General features: G+C 39.8%; 1 protein-coding gene across 2 annotated transcripts in view; it reads left to right on the top strand.

The window, feature by feature from the left end:
• add3b (adducin 3 (gamma) b) overlaps positions 1 to 22,164 on the top strand; it is a 44,541-nt gene that overhangs the window by 4,185 nt on the left and 18,192 nt on the right. Inside the window, exons 1-7 of one of the 2 annotated variants that reach the window (XM_041790036.1) lie at positions 11,891 to 12,124; positions 12,932 to 13,169; positions 15,825 to 15,969; positions 16,586 to 16,737; positions 17,414 to 17,494; positions 20,614 to 20,763; positions 21,073 to 21,216. In XM_041790036.1, the coding sequence (XP_041645970.1) occupies positions 12,969 to 13,169; positions 15,825 to 15,969; positions 16,586 to 16,737; positions 17,414 to 17,494; positions 20,614 to 20,763; positions 21,073 to 21,216 (873 nt within the window). In that variant the 5' untranslated portion in view covers positions 11,891 to 12,124; positions 12,932 to 12,968. Of the gene's footprint in view, positions 1 to 11,890; positions 12,125 to 12,931; positions 13,170 to 15,824; positions 15,970 to 16,585; positions 16,738 to 17,413; positions 17,495 to 20,613; positions 20,764 to 21,072; positions 21,217 to 22,164 lie in introns of those variants that run through there. The other variant, XM_041790035.1, reaches the window with a different exon arrangement.

The following is a 22,164-nucleotide window of genomic DNA, read 5'->3' as shown; positions in this document are numbered from 1 at the left end:
AAAATTGTAATGAATGGAGGGAGAATAATACAGTCCCGAATAATCAAAGAAAGACAGGAAAAACAAGCCATGGAAAGCAATTAAACATCATTCAGACTCTAAAAACACTTCTGACAAATTAGCACCTGCATAGCATACAGATCATTATCATCAATTCATGATTAGATAGAGAAACATTTTTGGAAATAATATAAAATTTAAAGTATCAAAAGGTTAAATTTCACAAGCAAAGATATATTTTTGTCATGTTGTAAACATTTTTAAAACAACAACATTAAAGTTTTCCAACTTAAAATAGTTTCAAAGTTGATTCTCCAGCATACACATTTCAAAGTACAACAACTTTCAACAAGGAAAGTGGTGTGCTCCAAAATGACAACAGAACACCTCTGTCGACTGTTTCCAGCATATAACTTTGGCTGCAGGATGCAGTTCTCTCATGAGAGGTTTATACAGCTCCATGTGACTAGTTCACACAGAAGCCTTCATCTGAAAACAAGGCAACCATCTTGGTAATGGTTCCCAAAGTGGGCCATGCACGGTGCTGCAATGCAAGGCCATTAGGCCAAACAACCCCAACTTTAGTACTGCAAAGGAGGAGCAGGTCATTGAAGTCACCTCAGATTCAACAATGCTGTTGCAGTTCAAGTCCCAGACACTGTCTGCATTTTGGATTGGAGTGGCACCACTAGGCACAAGAATCCTGGCCACACTCCTTCCTTTTGCTGCATCCTACCTTTGTGCGATAGGTTTTTCTGCTGTTGCCTCAATCAAGCCAAAATTCAGAAGAATAATAGACAGTGAAAATGAACTGAGAGTGGTAGTCAAACAGCTGCACCTGAGACTCAAGACAATCTGTAGCACCAAAGAAACTCAAGGTAGTCACTGGAATAATTGCAGGACTGGGAGTATGATCTTAAAGATGATCACTAAGTTGCTACTTTCATGGAATTGTTCATCTTCTGAGAGTCAGATTTGAAAAACTCTGTTTAAGGGAGTGTTTGGGTTTCATGCTGCAGTAGCCCACATGCAAAAAAAAAGAGAAAGGAATTTGTTTGCAAAAATCATGACTGACAGTCTAACATTTACATATTTTCACATGTTGATGTGTGTGGTAAAGGGGTAGGGGGGCTGAAAATATTTTCATCTACAAAAAAAAGGGGTCCAGCAGAAAAAGTCTGGGAACCACTGCATTAAGCCAATGACTGTAGATCTCATTGCTATAGTTACATATCCCATGAGACCATAGGTATCAATCACAGTTGATTACACATACATACAGTGCTGTGAAAAAGTATTTGCCCCCTTTCTGATTCCTGAGGTTTTTTTCTTGTTATTATCACACTTAAATGTTTCGGATCATCAAACCAATTTTTATATTTCACAAAGACAACCCAAGTAAATACAAAATGCAGTGTCTTAATGATCATTAAATTTTTTAAGGGGGGAAATAATCCAAACCCATCTGGCCCTTTTTGAAAAAGTAATTGCCCCCTGAACCTAATAACTGGTTGTGCCACCCTTGGCAGCAATAACTGAAATCAAACATTTGTGATAACTCGTGATGAGTTTTTCTCATCAATGCAGAGTAATTTTGACTGACTCTTTTTCGCAGAACTGTTTAACTCAGCCATATTGGAGGGTTTTCCAGCATGAAATGCCCGTTTAAGGTCACACCACAGCATCTCAGTTGGATTTAGGTCCAGACTTAGACTTGGCCAGCCCAAAACCTTTATTTTGAGCTATTCATAGGAGGACTTGCTGGTACGTTTCGGGTCGTTGTCCTGCTGCATAACCCAAGAGTGCTTGAGCTTGAGGGCATGAACTGATGACCGGGCATTGGCCTTTAGAATTTTCTAGTAGACCGCAGAATTCATTGTTCCATCAATCACAGCAAGTTGCCCAGGTCCTGAAGCAGCAAAGCAGCCCCAGACCATCATACTGCCACCACCATGTTTGACTCTTAGCATGATGTTCTTTTTATTAAATGCCGTTATTCTTATGGCAGGTGTAACACACCTTCCAAAAAGTTTAACTTCTGTCTCATCAGTCCACAGAATACTTCTCAAAATGTCTTGGGGATCATCAAGAATATTTTTGGCAAATGTGAGACGATCCTTTGTGCTCTTTTTTGTCAGCAGTGGTTTTGGCCTTGGAACTCTCCTCTGGGTGCCATTTTAGCCCAGAGTCTTTCTTATGGTTGAGGTCATGAACTCTAACCTTAACTGAGGCCAGTGAGGTCTGCAATTCTTTGGATGTCATTCTGGGTTCTTTTGTGGCCTCCTGGATGAGTCATCATTGCACTCTTGGAGTCATTTTGGTTGGCCGACCACTCCTGGGAAGGTTCACCACTGTTCCCAGTTTTCTCCTTTTGTGGATAATGGCCCTGAATGTGGTTCGCTGGAGTCCCAAAGCCTTGGAAATGGCTTAGAAACCTTTTCCAGACTCATAGATTTCAATCACTTTGTTTCTCATTTGTTCTTGAATTTCTTTGGATCGTGGCATGATGCGTTTCTTTTTGAGATCTTGTAGCCTACTTCACTTTGTCTGACAGCTTCTGTTTAAGTGATTTCTTAGTTCAACAAATCTGGCGGTAATCAGGCCTGACTGTGGCCAGTGAAATTGAACTCAGCTTTCCAAGAACTGTGGTTAATCACAGTTAACTCATGATTTAACAAAGGGGGGCAATTACTTTTTCACATAGGGCCAGATAGGTTTGGATTTTTTCCCCTTTAAAACATTAAATGATTATTCAGACACTGCACTTTGTATTTACTTGGGTTGTCTTTGTGAAATAAAAAAATCGGTTTGATGATCCAAAACATTTAAGTGTGATAAATATGCAAAAACCTCAGGAATCAGAAAGGGGGCAAATACTTTTCACAGCACTGTATACCTACACCACATGCAAACAGTACACTGCACACTTCATACTGGAACATATAACACAGACCAGACCAGCAGGTGTTGGTTCTACTTTCATGCACTGCGCTCTTTCATTAAATCATTACCGTGCATTAAAATGGGGAGAATGCTGCTGAGTAAATCAAACTTGAGGAGTCATTAATCTGACTGAAAACACCAGTAAGGACAAAAAGAATCAAGCAGAGGACTGCAGAGCAACTTGAGTGTTGTTGAGTCTGTCTGCCAACAGTCAATATAGGTTGAAAGATCAAGATAGATGGTAGATACAAAACTCCATAACAGACAGTATTAAAAAGAGCAACACAGCTGCACAGAAACTGCATGTTAAAAAAATGATTTCCGCAAAAAAGTCTGCTCTAAGTGTGACTTCCCTTTTTACTTAGTATATCTTAAACAATCTTTAAGATTTCTGAAGTAATCCTTTGGTATATTTGACCAGGATTCTTACTTACATTAGCACTTTCCAGAGATTATCTTTACATTCCTTTAGTTTTATTTTTCTTTCTCTGTTCATATGATCCTGAACCACCCATCTACTTAACTATCAGTATTTTATTAGCTGTTTTCACCACGGAAATTATTTGACTGCATGAGCGATCTGCTTAGGATTGTGGTCGTGATTGAAAATAATTGGATTTTATTGCAAATTCTAACATTGAAAGTAATGTTGCACATCTCTGATAGAAAGGAATCCTGCACATGAAAGGAATTCTGCGTGGTGCAAATATCATAAGTTATGTTGCACATGCTTACAATACTGGAAACAATAATGACCATGTAACAGTTATGGAAAACAATGTTGCACAGGTTGCCTGATGTTGGAAGGAATACTGTACATATTCTTGGTAATGGAAGCAATATTGCACATGTCCCAATATATCAAAAGTAATAATAAATAATAAATAGATAAAGTCCTTTATATTTAATTACGACACAGTCGACTGAATTGAGTGTCATCATCCGTGTGTCTATAGTTGTAGTTCTAGTCAGGTGCCCTTTAGCAACTGCCTTTGAACATGATGAACAAAGAGTATTACATGGGCATGAAGAAATCAAGCTGCATTATGGGAACTTTAGGATCACAGACACACACAGGAGATACAGGAGAGTAAATCTATCAGGAGCAGTAGAGATTCATTCTTTAGTTTTTAATCTGGCTTTTAGAAGTCTCCCAGCCGTACAGTTCTAAAGTGCAATGTACAACACAAGGGTGATTAAGGGTGAAAAAGTTAGCTATTTTCTATCATATAATTAATGCACTGAATTTAAAAAATATATAACTATGAACTGCTTTTTATCTTCCTTTTGTAATGTTAGAAAGAGTGCAGACCTTATGAGTCTGCAGCCTCTTCTATCTCTCCTCATTACTGAACAGCCTTTTATTGTGTGTCTGTCAAAGAACAGGCATTCAGCTTTTCTCTACTCAGAGAATCCAGATAATGCTTTTGGGTAACTATCAGCCTCCTCAATCCAAGCAGAAGCAGGGACATAAACAATAACTACAGGTTTAATGGATCCACACTTTTCAATGCAACCCGGTTTGCCTGCCACAGTGACAGACTGCTAGCTTGAGTTCAACCAAAGTTCAGCCTCAAAAAGGCACTGCTGATTTGAACACAGGTTCTAAACGTAACACAACAAACTGACAATATTTCTGTTAGTGGGATGGCGGCTTTGATAGCTTCTATTTTCATACTGACGTCTGTTTAGACCACCAGATTGAACATCAAAGCCTGTTCACTGACCTTTTTAAAAGTACTGCCTATTTTTTTAAAAAGAAAGATTTTTCCATCATATTTAATCGCTATAAAAAGTGCCTGAGAAAATGAAGAATCATGCCTTGAAGATCAAAACACAAGTAAACAAAAATACAAGAATTTCATTGATGATGAATAGAACAAATTTGTTCCATTATGTTGATTACCACTGGCATTTGCCCCACTGAAGTATGTTGCAACAGTGCTACTTCAAGCCTGTGTTCATTGTTTGTGTTTGCTTGTGTTAATATGGCTTTTTATGTAAGAATTTCCATCGTGGGCGACTGAAAATGGATACTATGTGCAAAACCCACCATATTCATCAGTGGTACCTCTTTGAATATCTAAACTGTCTTCAGATTGCTACCTTTTGTCCAGTTTCTTGCTGGTCATGGTCCGACTTTTCCACCTCTTAGCTTCATTCATCACCATCCTGTTTCAACAACCTTGCAAAGCCAATGGTTGAGCCAGACTCCATGTCCATCATCAGGTAGATGCACATTGCAAAGCGCCTGTCTGAAACATTTGAGCCCATTCTGAAAAAAGGTTTAGTTGTACTGCAAGCTGGTAAACAACGGCTACCTCTGGTGAAGCAATTAGTTTGGATGTTGGTATAGCGGCAGTTTTAATCAGAGCTAGCAGTTATTCTCATCAAAAGACAGGTAGAGAAATACAGAGAAAACCTTTCTTGGTGGAAAAGATGTTTCTCTTCTCCAAACCAACTTTGGCATGAGTTTGAGTCATTAGTGGCTCCACTGCTGGTAACTGCCTGTCCAGCTCACATTATGTAGTTTTAAGTTGTGCATGCCCACTATGTCATATGTATTGTTGCTCTGATTGGCCTGTAATGAATCTCACAGACCAACAGGGCGTTTGTCAGCCTCAGAGATTTTTTTTTTTTTTCAAAAGCCTTGCCCTTTCCAAACACAGACCATGAAAAGTTTGAACTACTGCTGTAACCGCATTTTTTGTGAAAGGACAGTGGTCAAAGTTACATAGTGCTAAAAGCTGATGACTGGGGCACTCTGTGAAACGGAAATGGATGCAAATGCTGAAAATGAGCATACTATTAGTTTACTTTAAACTACCATTTCATGTCGAGAGCGCAGAAGTTGTGGAGCAGTTCTCCTATCTTAGCAGCATGATCCACTGATCTGCTAACTGGGAGACTGAGATCAACTGGACTTGCACATGGGATGATTGGCTTGCAGGGTAAAGCGGTGTGGCAGTCACAGTATCTGAGAATGTCTACAAAAGTCAGAGTCTTTAGTCCTCAAGGTCTTACTATACCCTTGTGAGGCCTGGACGTAGACTGATGGCCAGAAGCGCCGGTTGGACTTGTTTGTGACACTTTGTCTTTGGTGCATTTCGCTATCGTTGGTAAACTGTGTCTAATACTGATGTGCTCAAGAGAGTGGGGCAGGGTAGGGTCTGCTGCCGGATATGACAGCAGCAGCTGTTATTCTACAGAAACCTGGCCTGCTTCTCCGCGCCTGATCCAGCTCACCACATACTGGGTGTTCAGGACCTGATGGGCTGGATTGTGGAGCAGTAAGCTGGGAAGATACCGGGAGAGATTGGGCATGGGCCTGGCACAGGCCTGGACTATAGCCATGAGGAGGCCAGAGCAGTACATGACCAAGGCTGAAATGGTAAAGTGCCAAACCGGCATATGCTCCGTCACATGCCTGACCTAACTGATACCCTATTGGCCTTCTTTTAACGAAGATGATCAATTAATTGTGGACCATCTGGAGGTTTAGTGATGAGACAAAAGTGCACTTTATCAGTGGATTTAAATATTGTCAGCAGCAATCTGTATGAATGAAACATGAACTAATAACACCTGACGTTTGGTCAATCCTTTCAAGATAGACTGCCCTCACTGAAAAGTTCAAATCCAGAAAGCTGGGGCCTGCCGGCAGGTGGGAGGATGCTGTGGGTGAGTGTGTATTTCTTTCGCGCACAGACAGATCAGCCTGTGTGTGGTTTCGATGGGAACTTTGCCAGAAAGAGGGAGGCAGTGTTTCAGGGTTTGAGGGGGTCACGCTGCTCCAGAGTGAGAAAGCTCTGCTTTTCATTACATCAGCCCCATATGTCTACATTTGTGCCCCGCCTCCCAGACTCCACTTTGTGTCCTGGAATTGTTATATTAGTCAGTGATCTGATCTTTCTTTTACTCGCTCCCCAAATCAAGACACTTGTGTGAGTGTGTCTGATTGTGTGTGATTAAAGGCGTAATATCTCTGGCAGGCTACTGAGAAAATTCCACAGTTGTATTCACTTAATATGGTGTGTATCTCAATATTGCTGCTGCAAACCTCTCTGGAGGGACTGACCAGCAAGGCAGAAAAGAGCTGAGATGTGGCGGGAAAAGAGATGGGGGATCCCTGCTCTCTAAGTAGGATAAATCTGCACGGCGTTGCATTTTGTGTTCATCTTGATTTTACTCCTCGTTTGCAGTGAGAGAACCATTTAATGCACTTGAATAAGAGCAGTGTGTTTTCCTGAACCACCTAACGTGAGCCTCTGTTAAGGGTCGTTATCATCACTGTGTAATCATTAGATGCACTTATGTGTTTTTATCAAATGAAGTGCTAAGCAAGCACATTCAGGGATGCTGACATTTCTTTTGAAACTGATACAATTCAATTAATTTAAGTCTTTAAGTGATCTAATATTGAATAAGTCCTGTATAAAGTCAGCTTTTGTGTCAGTTTTAAGTCAATCATGTAAGTGCTTTACTCACAATGTTTGCTGAACACTCACCTCCCATCTCATACTTTCCATTCTGCACTGTGATATTATTTATCAAACTACATCGAAATCTGAACTAATTCTTAAAAGCACAGCTTATAGAAGAATATTAGGGTTTGTTCTTGCTTGGGAACCACTGTGTTACACCATGCTCTTCAATGGTCATCTCTAAAGTTTAAGAAAACAAATGCAGTGGATGCATTTTCTACTTTTATGTATTGTTTTTAACAATCTATTATTTTAAACACTACTTTTATAGTCTATGCATTAAAGTACCACACTAGGCACTAAAGTTATACATTTTTTTAAACTTATTGATACCCTGATTCCAAAAGATGCTTTCTCTGTTAACCTTATCAACTATAGTATCAAAAGGTACCAAAGCTTAAAAAAATGCATCAACTGTATAAGACAGCTGCTTATGAGAGTTATAAATCCACCAAGTTAAATGTCTTCATGCTCTATCATCAAGGATTAACTGCTATGTCTGCATTAGTAGAAAATATATCAGCCACTGTAAATAAAGCATGGTTTCCAATGTGAATTTCAAAGTAAAAGCCCCGTCTGGCATTTGTGTGGAGAACCTCCCCTTGTTTGTAGTGAATGCTTATACTCCGAGGTTGTTCCAGCAGTTGACTGTAAAATCAGGTTTAGCATAAGGCAGCTACCAGTGCATGACTTCTTTTGAAGTAAAGCTAAATCAGGCAAGTTTTCTTTATGTACCTTACATAAATGATTAAATAACATTAGGTTATAGATGGTTTCTTTTCTGGTATGATTTCTCTCTCTACCTCAATCTGTCCCAGTACTTGGAAAGCTGATTTTGCTGTGGCCTGTGAGTACCCGTTAATAATGTAAATAAGACTGTCAGACAAGCCTGAGCCCCTGCAGACAGATGGGTAAATATTTGCTCATAGAGTATTGTTCCTGAAGACATTTTACCCAGCACATAAGGACTGCTAGCACAATGCAATCCAAGTGAGGCTCCTGCCTTGATATGACAATATGTAAAGAAGGGGTGATATGTCATTAGTGAACGAGCCAGATCAAAGTGCCGGCTCTCTAGTGATAGATCGGTATCCTGTTTGAGAACTTTTTTTTCTGAGTGTGAGTGATTTGATTGATTAATAGGTATGATATTTCTCCATACCACTCTACCACCCATAAGTGGAGGTAAAAGGGAGAGCCAAAGTGGGGGCACATGGTCAGCAAAATCATGGGCTATTGCTACTGTGCTGCAGTGTAAAACCTTCTTAACTCATTGAGTGCCAGCCCTTTTATTAAATGGAATGTGGCTTGTGCCAGCGTTTTTGGCCATTTTGAGTCATCTTTCAAGACCCACAGAATATTTTGTACTATGACTCTGAACACATCAAATAGCTCAAATGAAAGAAGAAACTCTCTATTTCATCATGGAAAAAACGTTTGTTCTTGATTTATTGGAAGTTGAATAGAGGCTAGTTTCACCGAGAAGATCATCTTTTTCTAGAAAGCTGAGAAAAATGCATTTTTGTGAAAGAGAGTCTGTCAAGCAAAACAGTAATTTGAATGTTATAATTTTGCCTTCAATGACATAAAAGACATCTAAAAACTGTATTACAAATGTTATTTTATTGTAATATAAACAACAATGCTTCCAGTCACTGTCATTCACACGCTGGAACTGGACGGCCTCCACGGGATCCCCTATACACCCACGTCCTCTCCTGCTTGTGTGCCCCCTGGCACTACCTGTAAATTATAGAAGTAATATTATATAAAATATGTTTTATATATATAATATATAATCTATAATATATATATTTTTTGTTCTTACCTCTTTTTCTGTCAACAGACGGTGTTGTAGAACTGCATGGGGCTTGCTCTTCTCTCAAGTCTGCTTCTGAAATCACAGAGCAGGAAAGCATGAGTGATGGTTTCATTGGATAAATTTGGCTGAATAATCAGTGGGTTTCTAACGTTAACTTACCTCCATCGCTCTGGGACGGAGAACAAGATCTGCTCCGCTCATTCAGCAGCCATTCCTTAGAGTCTGGGTCAGAAAAGTCCGTCTCTGAAGTGTCGTCGCTGTATGTATCCAGCTGGCGAGCGGCTGCCTTTTTCCTCCAACGTACGGGGGGAGACCTTGCGGCATTCTTTAGCCTCTTGGCCGGCATAGGCAGATGAATGGCTGCGCTGATCCCTGGATTCGCTGTCGTTAAGTTCAGTGTCGTTTTCAGTGAGTGAGCGATTTCTCAGGCAAAAATTTAAAGTTTCTTCCAGTGTCTATTTTAGAACTTTTAGCTTAGATTACCTCCGATCGCTCTGCTCTTTGACCCCAGGGTCTCCACCTCTTATCTCTGTAGCTTTGATCTACCATCTCTTCCATGTTCCGACCATAGACATCTGACTACGTATCCCAGAAAGCCCCAAAATTACTCACAGGGAGCGTGAGAGCGCCCCCTTGTGCCAGCCACCGAAAAAAACACTTTGACGTATATATACGTCAATGGCACTCAAGTGTTGGTTTTCAAATGACGTATTTATATGTCATTGGCACTCAAGCGTTGGTTTTCAAATGACATATATATATATACGTCAATGGCACTCAGTGAGTTAATAACTTAAACCCCTTCTCCTAAAACAGAAACAAAATGGGTTAAATGTGGCAAAAAAAGGGCCGAAAGGGGTAAAAATTGGCAGGAAAAAAATAATAAAAAGGGTTTAGAAATTGCAATAATGGGCATAACAAAGAGCAAATTTTGTTAAAATTAAAATAGATAAAAAGGGGGTTAATGCTGGCAAATATTGGCCAACAGATAAAAAAAAAATTGGTAGAAAGGAGCATAAATAGGTGAAACATAAAGAAAAAGTGATTTAAATGTCAGAATTGGGCGGTAAAGGTGGTGGTGAAATGGGTTCAAAGTGGCAAAAATTGTCAGAAAAAGGTGATAAAGTGCAGCAAAATTGGTTTAGAATGGCAAAAATTTGAAAAAAGAGGCAAAAATGGCAGAAAAAAATGGTAGCACAATTTAATCAATAATTTCAACATCAGAACCCAATAACAGTTTGATACATGCATTTTTTAGCTTCAAAATAGAGCAACTGTTAAGGCATTTGGCACACTGGGTCCTTTATATATTATGCGTTTTTGTTTTTTTTTTCTTTCCCCAGATTATAGATCCATAAAAAACGCATCCAAAAATAACGGACCCAATGTGCAAAGACCTTTAGTCAGGATGCTAGCAACAATACTACTGATCCAACACACATGCAGTGACATCATCAATAAATGATGATGATGTGAGTTTGTCAGGGGCCCAGCCACATCTGTGTGCAGGTCTGACACCACGCATTAAGGACTCCTGCTTTATGGTGTAAGATTAATGTTTTATAACAGCGATGTCACACAGTCGAGCCATAGAGCAGGTTTCATTTGACCAGCAAGGTGTATTTGGGAAATAGTATCGTTCGATAAACTATTACATTAAATTATCATTAGTTGAAGAAATTAACCATAATTTGAGTAAAATATCAGCACAAATATCAATCTTTTGTCATGACATTGCTAAGGCTCGCAGGTCAAATGAAGTCAAAACAGATGAGGAGCCGTTTTGGAGCCAAAGGAGCAGGTTTTACTGAGCTGAGCCAAATGATCCAGATCACTCTGAAGAGCTCAAATTCCCATCAATAAAGCGGATATAAAAGATAATGACATCATGTCTGTCTTCTAGTGCATTCCCAAAACAAGTTCATACCATTAATAAGTGCAAGCTTTAGCTAATCCATTTTAGACCATATAACAGAAAACCCCCCTCTATTTCAGAGTGGATTGTTGTATAGATAACCACTCGTTCATTTTTCGTGATTTGTTTCAGACAGATCCAATGGTCAAAAGAAACACGGACTTGAGTGCAAGAGCAGCTGTGTTTCATTACTTTCATGTGCAAACATCCTATATTTTGGAAAACTTTTGCGGTTGGAGGCACTCACTTTTAGAGGGAAGCACTTGTTCAGACTTTGAAGTGCTCTGTTTTGGTATGGCTGGGCCATATAGCTTTGATGTAAACCTCCACTGACAGAGAGGCTGTGGGAACACAGGAGCCTCGGTTATTTATGACACAAAGTGGCAGGAGTTAATGACTCACACATACGGAGACACCGTGAAGAAGATTAATCGCGGAAAGTCACAAACCCTGCTTAGAATCCTCACCAAAAACCGTAGCAACACTAACAAGTTCCTTCTGGGATATTAGGAACACAGGGGTATCGACATGAGGGAGCTAAACTACAAGCTTGTGTGGGAACAGTGTAGTGTGGCTGTAAAAGAGAGCCTGAAAAAGCTGCGCTGGTCCTGAGTGGCCATTCCTTTGTCCCGCTGCATATATAAGGCCTAGTGGGTGGATGAGTGAAGTCACATGGTCACTTTTCCTTTTTCCCACACAAACACACCCACATCCTCCTCCATGCAGCCACTCTTCACTCTTCTTCAACTCATTACTTACTCGCAGCGGGCTTCGTCTGGATACTGTAGCAGCATCAAGTTGCTCCCCGCGAGCTCTTCTCTAGTTTAGAAAATGTATTCAAAACGAGAATAGCATCCGGCTGGGTTACTTTTTATCCACACTTTTGGAGCCCCTGTCGGAGAAAACTCGACATATCATCGTCTGGGGGAGATAATTCTCGAGCTGGAGACTTTCTTTGAGGTAAATTTAAACTTACAGTGACAGTGTTCGTCTTTGTGTTGGATGGAGTTTGGTCGGCTCTTCAAATAGAGTAGCTTCGGCTAATATAACCCCCTCCCGCGTTTTTATTCGTCGTAAAAATGGTTTCAAGATGTTGGCTAGCTCGATGCCATTCTTTCAATCAGTGCTCTGGAAAACAAGCTCTTGCTCGAACAGAATTTAAAGTTGTGCTTTTTCTTTGTATAGAGATACATTCTCATTTCCTGGCTAAATGTATGTAAAGTAATGTAATGCAAAGTTGCCCCAGGACTATGTCCTGTTGCACCCCTCCACCCCCACGTTCAGGTAACACACTAAAAGGTGCTAACTGCTATTCAAATGAGCTCATTTGCATGGGGCCTACCTTTGTTTACTGTTGACAAAGCTTTGTGGCTCCTGGCTGTGCAGGAGCTGTTGCTGCTTTCTTGTCACACTTTTTTACGAGTTGGCCTCCGCCTGTGTTGAGAAGAAAGAAAAGAGTGAACTTTTAGTACCCACTAGGAGTCAGAAAAGTCGGTGAGAATGAGTGATGTTGGGACTGTAAGCTCAGGGATTTCTGCTTTATTAAACTTTATTTACCTCTGTAATAAACTGGCCACAGCAGTTTATCCTCTTTGCACATCAACAGTGCAGCAGCATCACTCATATAACAATGTTCTCCTCACTCCATCCCTCTAATTACATGAGTCACCACTGCACCCCAGCACTATCTTTTCTGTTAATTCAACACTGGTTGCCTTGACAGCACGAATGCAAACTAAGCTGTGATGTTTTATCCTTTCTTTACAGATTCCACAGGGTGAGTGGGAGGCTGTGCAGTGACAAAATGAGTCTGGTGGATGTGAGACAGGCAGCGGGTTCCCTAACCCTATCCCTGTCCAGCAATGACTCCAAGGAGCGTTACTTTGACCGCGTGGACGAAAGTGATCCTGAGTACCTCCGCAGCCGGAACATGTCCCCGGACCTGAGGCAGGACTTTAACATGATGGAGCAGAAGAAGAGGGTTACCCAGATCCTGCAGAGTCCGGTATGTACCCCGCAGCTCTGTATAAGTGCACTCCTACACACAAGCTTTCACTTTGTATGAGTAATAAGAGCTTTTAGAGCTGCAGAGGAATACTTTATTTTCACTCAAGACTAAAACGAGTGATGCATTCTTCTTTTTCCTCTTATTTGTGTGGGGGAGGTCATCTCATGTACTCTACTGTATGTCATATACGTGATTATAGGTTTATCCTGTAGCTGGCAATGTCTTAATTCATGGAAAAGGGACAAAAGGCCTTTTTTTCCAGCATAATTGAAATACAAATACAAAAAGGGTTTCTCAGTATTTTCTGTTCATTGACAGTGTACAGTCCTTACATTTACAGGCAAAATGAATGGATATATGAACATATAATTATACATAATTAAACATACCTCTAGGTACATTAATCCACATTCTAGATCTTTGTTATATCTGTTGACATAAATTCTGTGGACACTTTTTACCTGCCCAGAGGAGCCAGAATCCAGAGAATAAATGATGTAGAAAAAAGGGGAAAAACACAAATTAAAGTGTCAGTTTTCAATTTACAAATTATAATAATCCAGTGTGAGGGATTAAAATAAATAAAAGGGGAAGGAATTGCTGTAAAGTTTACAAAATAGGCGTTCCCTCAATGTGCAATGTTAACAAAATCAGGTCTGGGGTTATTACACTATAAATGTACCAATGAATAAGTTGTAAAGTCAATGTTAAAATTATAAGTAGGTAGTCAAAAACCAAAACTTAAAGCATTCTGGGGAGTTTTAATCTGATTATGAAACAGGCTGAAAATAATACTGATGTCTCTTTATAATCTAGAATAGCAAAAAAGATAATTACCTAAAAGACTTGTTATTTCCATGCAGTTATATTTAATGCTCTAAAACTGCTGCCGGAGGGTCGGAGCAATATGATGCCAAGAGCTTCTTGCTGCTGAAACAGCCTTTTTTTTCCCCCACATCTTTGGTGAATTATCAAGTCAGTGAGTTTTTGTCAAAAATACTAAGCGCATTTTGGAGGACAAAAGGGGGTGCTAAAATCGACACATACAGAAAGTGCTTTGAATCAAGTAACTTTCAGAGCTTCATGGGGGTTTGTTAGCATTCTAGAGCATTTTAGAACGGCAACAGAATAAGTTATCAAGATCTCAATTTAAAGAGTGGAAAACAATGTGAAATTAAACAACACTTGCATAAAACTATGAAACAATGAAAGGGAAAATATTACACATCTCTGAAGAAATCTGGGATAAAAACTGAGTTTCACCTAAAAACAAAAAATTCCACTTTTTGGAAAGCATTTGGCTGGAAGAGTCTGCTAAGATATTTTTACCACAGTTTTACAGAATGATCATCATTCAGGCTTTTCCAGCTGTTAGAGGAACTGTGGCTTCTGGGAAGCCAAACATTACCATAATTTTTGGGCCTGTCCTAAAATTAATAGGTGCTGGGCTGATATCCACAACGAATTAACAAATAATATATTTGGGACATACTTTATGCTAACAGATCCAGGGCAGAAATGTGTATTTTCCTTAATTTTATGATTTTGCAGTTTTACTTTTGACACATTAAGTACATTTTGTATGTCATAATAAATGCATATTTGTTATTGATCTTATGAACTGCCAATAAATGACAATCGGTATTGGTATCAGCCCTGAAAAAAACATTATCCGTTGACCCCTAAAAGATATGTTAAAAACTAATGTAAAAATTTAAGAGGGATCGTACTGGAAGTTATTTTACCAGCCATTGTACAAATGTCTATCTTGTGGAATTTCAAATAGAATAATTATTTAAAAACTACCCAAAAAATGCACTTTAAACATTGTTTAATGAAAGATGTATCAATAAGTAGCAACTTTCTGCAAAAATGTGCAATATTCATTACTTTTGGCACTGGATATTCTAATATTTTCATGTTATCTTTGTCCTGCATTGTATTAAATGGTCATTTTACCTAGCTTTTATACTCTGGACTTGCAATAATATTTGTTGTACTTTCAGATCTTTTGTAGCTTCAAAAATAAATGGATAATAGCTATTTTTCATGGTTCTTGCCCTTCTATTCAACACCAATAAAAAATAATCTTAGTATAATGTAAAGCAAATTGCTGTAAGCAGGACAGTGCAGTCTGGAAAAATCAAGTACAAGGATGTGCAATTAACATGTAATGACGATGAAGTGCATGGAAATAAGTCGAGCCCACACTCATCTGTGATTGCATAACCAGCCCAACAAGTGGAGCTCATCTTGTCACCATGGGAACGGTGGTTGGATGAAGCAGAATGCTGGAGCTTAGCTTCAGCACACAGAAAAAAAAGTGCTGTTTCAAGATTCACAGGCTACTCTTGAAGGCAAAAATTGATAGTCAGGCTTAATGCAGTCCCTTCTGTGTCCAGTGAACCCTCTTTTCACAGGCGTACAAAGAGGTTTTTAGAGGCCTTTTGTGATTTGTGTACCAGTGTAATAAGAAAATGTCTGAAAGCATGCTGTGCTCCCTGACACTTCCTGAGTCTGTGCTGGAATGAGGTTAAGATTAGGTTGGTAAAAAGGCAATGTCAGCTTGATGAAGCTTTGCAATAGTGTTCCTTCTCATCTTCTCTCCCCATTTTACCCTGTATGAAAAACAATCTCCCTTTTTATTGGCAGGTGTTTAAAGATGAGCTCGAAGGCCTTATTCAGGACCAGCTGACAAAGGGAAACACCCCAACAGGTCTCCTGGCCCTGAGACAAATTGCTGACCTGGTCATGGCGAGCACCGTAGGAGGGGCTGGACCCTTGACATCACCCATCAGTGAGTGGCAGTGTGTTTCAGTGTTATTTTGTCTGAATGTCCCCATCTGTCTGGCTTCAGGCCTGATCGTCATTCAGCATGTGTACTCTGCTTTGTAAATAATGCAGGCTGAATATCCTCATTGTCATGGACTGATTTCTCAGACTCTTGTGACACTGAACAACACTGGATCTGTTGTTGACAGCATTCTTTATCGACAGCGTTTCAATTAGGCAGCCCTCATGATCAGTCTTAGTAATGAATTGGAGCAGTTTGCAATGCTAATTATGTTAGCATAACCTCTTTGCCTCATGTTTCTGGGAAGGTCATGGAGCATCCTGGAACTTTAAAGATCCCGTTTTTTAAATTAGACTATGAAAAATGCAAATGCTTGATGTAAATCACTGTAGGAAATGGCTGTGAAGTTGCAAGGGGGAGACTTGCTCTTTTAAAAAAGCCATATTGGCTCTAAAAAACAGGATCCTGCATCATTAAGTGTCCTTATATGGTAATACAACCCTAAAAATACCCCCCAGTTTCTCTATGGGAATTCTTCGAAGCCTTTTTAAGCTTCAGCTGTAGAGGTTCAATCCCCTGATGCATTACAAGTATCTGATGATGTTATCTCTTGTGACAGGCTTTGGGATGGTGACTCCAGTCAATGACTTGTATGGCATCGAGTCACCCTCTTTTGCTAAAGGGGAGAAACAGAGTCGTTGCAAGTTGGCAAGCCTCTACAGGCTTGTTGACCTCTTCACCTGGGCTCGTTTTACAAGCTCCTACATTACTGTGAGTACAACTTCAACATCTCGCTCCAGTGCACATCTGCTTATGTATGCCGCACAAGGCTTGTGTATCCTCGTGTTCCCGCTCCATGGAAAGCTTGAAGGGGAATGCTGCTTCACTTTTTTTAGAAACTATATATTATTTATGGCGTCGAGAAGTCAGATTTGTGAATATGTTCAACTCCCAAACAGCAGGAATCATATTAAAATATGTGATGAACACCTGCGATGTCAAGATGTAACGCAGAGATTTTCCCCAAAGACAACCCTTGAAAAGTTAGTTTCATAACCTTCACACTGATTTGAGCTTTTACAGTGAAGACAACTTCCCTCTGTGGTTCAGAGATTTCTCTACCCTTGAACTTGTGAAATGAGTCTCCTTGCTCTGAGTGTCTGCTAACCTAGCTTTAAGAACTTTTGAGGAAGTGAAAAGATTTGGTCTCCTGTGGAGTCAATGCCTTTTAACAGACTTTTTGACCCCGAAGAAGTGTGTAGTTGTGAGGAAGACTTTCCTACAGGGGCATCACTTGGGTCAGAGTCTCTCATTCTGTTGTTGAAACTTAACAAAGACTGATTTTAGATTGAGATAAAAAAAAATAATGCATTCAGAATTGTTGCATCTTTACATTATATGGTTGAACTTGATACATTTCTGTTTATTTTATGCTGATGTTGTCCAGGTGCGTGTCAATAAAGAGCAGGATCACGTTCTCATTGGCCCACGAGGGTTATCCTTTGCTGAAGTGACAGCAGGGAACTTGGTAAGCACTGTGTTTGTATGCATGTTGTGTACTGCAGTAATGAACATGAAATGCATTGTCACTGAAAAATTCTTGCTGTTTAAAAGCTTTAGGCTTTCCATTACGCCTGTATGACAACACTAGGAGTACCCCCAAATAAACCCTGAGGCCTTGCATACTCTAAACATGTTTGCTTTACTATTAATTTCCACAGCAAATACTGGCAAAAGACTGATGTTTTACAAATGGACTTTAAATCCTACCGCTAAATACTGATGATACAGGGGTTAGTTTGGATGATTGAAATCACAACCTATGGCAGCCTCCATAAAAATGACATGTCCTGTTAGAGTTGTAAAAATTAATAAGGTCCCTGTCTATGAAAAGTTTGGAAAATGTTTGGGGAAATCTAAGACCTCGAGGAAAAAATATATACTATGACATAGGAATGGTCACTTTTTAATTTAATGTAGATACAGTTGCAAGAAAAAGTATGTGAACCCTTTGGGATTTCTTGGATTTCTGCATAAATTGGTCATAAAGTGTGTTCTGATCTTCATCTAAGTCACAACAATAGACAAACACAGTCTGCTTAAACTAATACCACACAAAAATTTATATGTTTTCATGTTTTTATTGAACAAAACATGTAAACATTCACAGTGGAAAAAGTATGTGAACCCCTAGGCTAATGACTGGTTGACCCTCCTTTGGCAGCAATAACCTCAACCAAATGTTTCCTGTAGTCGCAGATCAGACCTGCACAACGGTCAGGAGGAATTTTGGACCATTCCTCTTTACAGAACTGTTTTAGTGCAGCAATATTCTTGGGATGTCTGTTGTGAATCACTCTCTTGAGGTCATGCCACAGCAATTCAGTCAGGTTGAGGCCAGGACTCTGACTGGGCCACTCCAGAAGGTGCATTTTCTTCTGTTGAAGCCATTCTGTTGTTGATTTACTTCTATGCTTTGGGTCATTGTCCTGTTACATCACCCATCCCCTGTTGAGCTTCAGTTGGCAGACAGATGGTCTTAAGTTTTCCTGCAAAATGTCCTGATAAACTTGGGAATTCATTTTTCCATCAATGACAGCAATCCGTCCAGGCCCTGAGGCAGCAAAGCAGCCCCCAACAATGATGCCCCCTCCACCATATTTCACAGTTGGGATGAGGTTTTGATGTTTGTGTGCTGTGCCTTTTTTCTCCACACATAGCATTGTGTGTTCCTTCCAAACAACTCAATATTGCTTTCATCTGTCCACAGAATATTTTGCCAGTAGTGCTGTGGAACATCCAGGTGCTCTTTTGCAAACTTAAAACATGCAGCAATGTTTTTGGGACAGCAGTAGCTTCCTCCATGGTGTTATCCCATGAACTCCATTTTTGTTTAATGTTTTACTTATTGTAGATTTGTCAACACAAATGTTAGCATGTGCCAGAGATTTCTGTAAGTCTTTAGCTGACACTCTAGGATTCTTCTTCACCTCATTGAGCATTCTGCACTGTGCTCTCGCAGTCATCTTACAGAACGACCACGCCTAGGGAGAGTAGCAACAGTGCTGAACTTTCTCCATTTGTAGACTGTCTACGACAGTCTGTTTTACCGTTACACATGAACATCAAGGCTTTTAGAGATACTTTTGTAACCCTTTCCAGCTTGATGCAAGTCAACAATTCTTTTTTTTTTTTTTTTTTTTTTTAATTTTTGGGCTTATTCGTGCCTTTATTAGAGAGAGGACAGTGGATAGAGTTGGAAACGGGGAAGAGAGCGGGGAATGACATGCAAGAAATAGTGCCATGGGCCGGATTCAAACCCAGGTCGCCTGAGTATACGGTGCGCACCTTAACCACTCGACTACTGGCGCGCCGCGAGTCAACAATTCTTGATCGTAGGTCTTCTGAGAGCTCTTTTGTGCCAGGCATGGTTCACATCAGGCAATGCTTCTTGAGAACAGCAAATTCAAAACTGGTGTGTGTTTTTTATAGGGCAGGGCAGCTTTAACCAACACATCCAATCCCATCACATTGATCAGACTCCAGGTTGGCTGACTCCTGGCTTCAATTAGCTCTTGGAAAAGTCATTAGGCTAGGGGTTCGCATACTCTTTCCACCCTGCACTGTAAATTTTTACATTTTTTGTTCGATAAAAACATGAAAACATATCATTTTTTGTGTGGTATTGGTTTAAGCAGACTGTGTTTGTCTGTTGTTGTGACTTAGATGAAGATCAGAACACATTTGATGACCAATTTATGCAGAAATCCAAGAAATCCCAAAGTAATCACACACTTTTTCTTGCAACTGTATTTGAGGTCAAAATTCTATGTGTTGTGTCTTTAAGAATACCCTTCAAAGTAACATTTCTAACCACAGACTGAAATACAATTTTACTCTAATAATACTCACAGTTTGTCCAAATGAGTATTTCCAGACTGATAGGGTGAATCATTGCTTTTGAGCTCCTTTAGTGATGGCTTTTTATGGTTGTTACACACACTGAACTCTCAGTAAACCTACTCAAAGTTGATTAGACAACCTCAGATCCACCGTTCTAAAACCAAAAACTCAGTTTCCTTCCTGAGGTTAGATCAACTCAGAGCTCAGGCTTACACTTAGAGTTTGTTGAACCAATTTCTTTAAATGGGCCCCTGCTGTACCTCCCAGTACCAATCCTGCTTTTAAGGCATTGTCCCAGATATCACTAGTAGCAGTTATAAAATGAGTCAACCTTAATCATTGACATGAACACTCTAAGAAAATATTAGATGATTTGGAGTACCAGTATTAGTTATTTAACAAACTGTGTAATTTAGATCATATGAGCAACATAAGCACATGAAAACTCATGGATGACAGGATAAAAACATTTAACAGCCAAAAGACAAGGAAGAACAAAAGTAGCTAACTAATAAATAGATATAATTGCAGACAATGCAGCTTCCAAACTATTTGTAAAACTGTGTAGCAGCCTGAGGCCCTTTTTAAAGCTGACGGTACACACAGTTTATTTTGTGAGGGGGAATTGTTAACACAGCAATTTTTGTTTATAATGCAAGTCAAGGATACAAGGCACCTATAAAGAACAATCATAAAAGTTATTCTTGCATCAGTATGTTTATTCATCTTCTCTGTGTTTCGTAGGTAAAAGTAAATATAGTCGGTGAGGTGGTGGACCAGGGCACAACTGATCTTGGTATCGACCACTTTGGGTTTTCTTGTCATGCTGCCATTTACTCAATGCGCCCTGATGTGAGATGCATCATCCACATACATACTCCTGCCACAGCTGCTGTAAGTACACTTCAGACTGATATTACATGAGCTGCATTTTAATTAAAAATGAATAAATCCTGCTGCTACATTCTTATTCACATCAGAGGAAAAGGGACAACTAAAAGCAGCCCCCTACATGCCTAGTTAATTTTGATGCAGGCTCTCTGTAATGGTCTGTACCATTTCTTTTGAAGCCCGGCTGTAAAATGCACAGCGTGTGATAAACAGTGCTGTGCATAGTTTTATTTGTGCCCTATAGCAGAAAATGTGCCTTTATTTAGAAGTTGGTGTGTCACAGTCTCACTTGCTTGCATCCCGTGTTAACAGGTGTCCTCCATGAAATGTGGAATCCTGCCCATTTCCCAGGAGGCTTTGCTTCTGGGAGACGTGAGCAGCTTTGGTTTCCATGGCAGCCTGGATAATAAAGAGGAGAAGGTGGAGCTTCAGAAAGCCCTGGGCCCTACTGCCAAGGTACATTCAAACCAAGGGACTCCATTAATGACAGACTGACTTTCTCATGGGATAGAGACGGCCTTTAACAACTGCTTAGAAAGACAGATATTATGGTATGATGTTAAACCGCAGAGATGAAGTAAAACATGTGCAAACCAAAAAGTTTCAGCGCATCAAATGAGTACCTATTCCAAGCTTAGTAACTTCAAATATACAGGTACAATTTGTAGAAAGAAAATATGACTACTCCCGTGTTATATACTATATATTTAGGTTGAGTACTTATGTTAACTTAAATATCAGCAGTTTTTCGAAGTCTTATAGATACATTTTATAATTATAACTGTCCATGTAAAGCCACTGTGACTGACATGACAAATAAACACTGGATGTTATGTCAAACACTACTACAGAGGGAATTATGAACACCTAGAAGCTACCGCTCTGTTGCTGTATCTCATTGATGTCTTGTGCACTGGACCACAGTTACACTCGTTTGTTTCACATTCTGTCACCAAAGCTCCCCTCATAACCTGTAACTTCATCTCCGATTCCCTGGCCCCACTGTGACCCCAGTAGACATTTTAAGGTCAAGTACAGGCATGCTGCAAAGCTCCACCCACCTCTGTGGCTTACATGCTATTTTGAACAGAGGAGTCTTTTTCAACAACACTGCACTCCATAAGTGGTATTTACTTCACAGTAAAGCACTGTTTTCATTTCATGGATGAATGTCTCATAATGAGGGAGAAAAGCAGTTTAAAAGGGGCCTTCCTGGACACCACTGCAAGCTATCCCAGATGTTTTGTGTGTAGTGTGATGAGTAAACCTGAAAGAACCTGTTTGACAGCGTCTTCAGTGTAAGAGCTGAGCAGTGTAATTACATACACATTAGAACACAACACTATATAAACAGAAATAAATTTAACATCAGAAACACAGTAAGTAAGAAGCGGGCCATTATTT

The sequence above is a fragment of the Cheilinus undulatus genome, linkage group 6 (assembly GCF_018320785.1).
Source record: "Cheilinus undulatus linkage group 6, ASM1832078v1, whole genome shotgun sequence".
Taxonomy (NCBI): Eukaryota; Metazoa; Chordata; class Actinopteri; order Labriformes; family Labridae; genus Cheilinus; species Cheilinus undulatus.
This window is presented reverse-complemented; position numbering and strand designations above follow the sequence as displayed.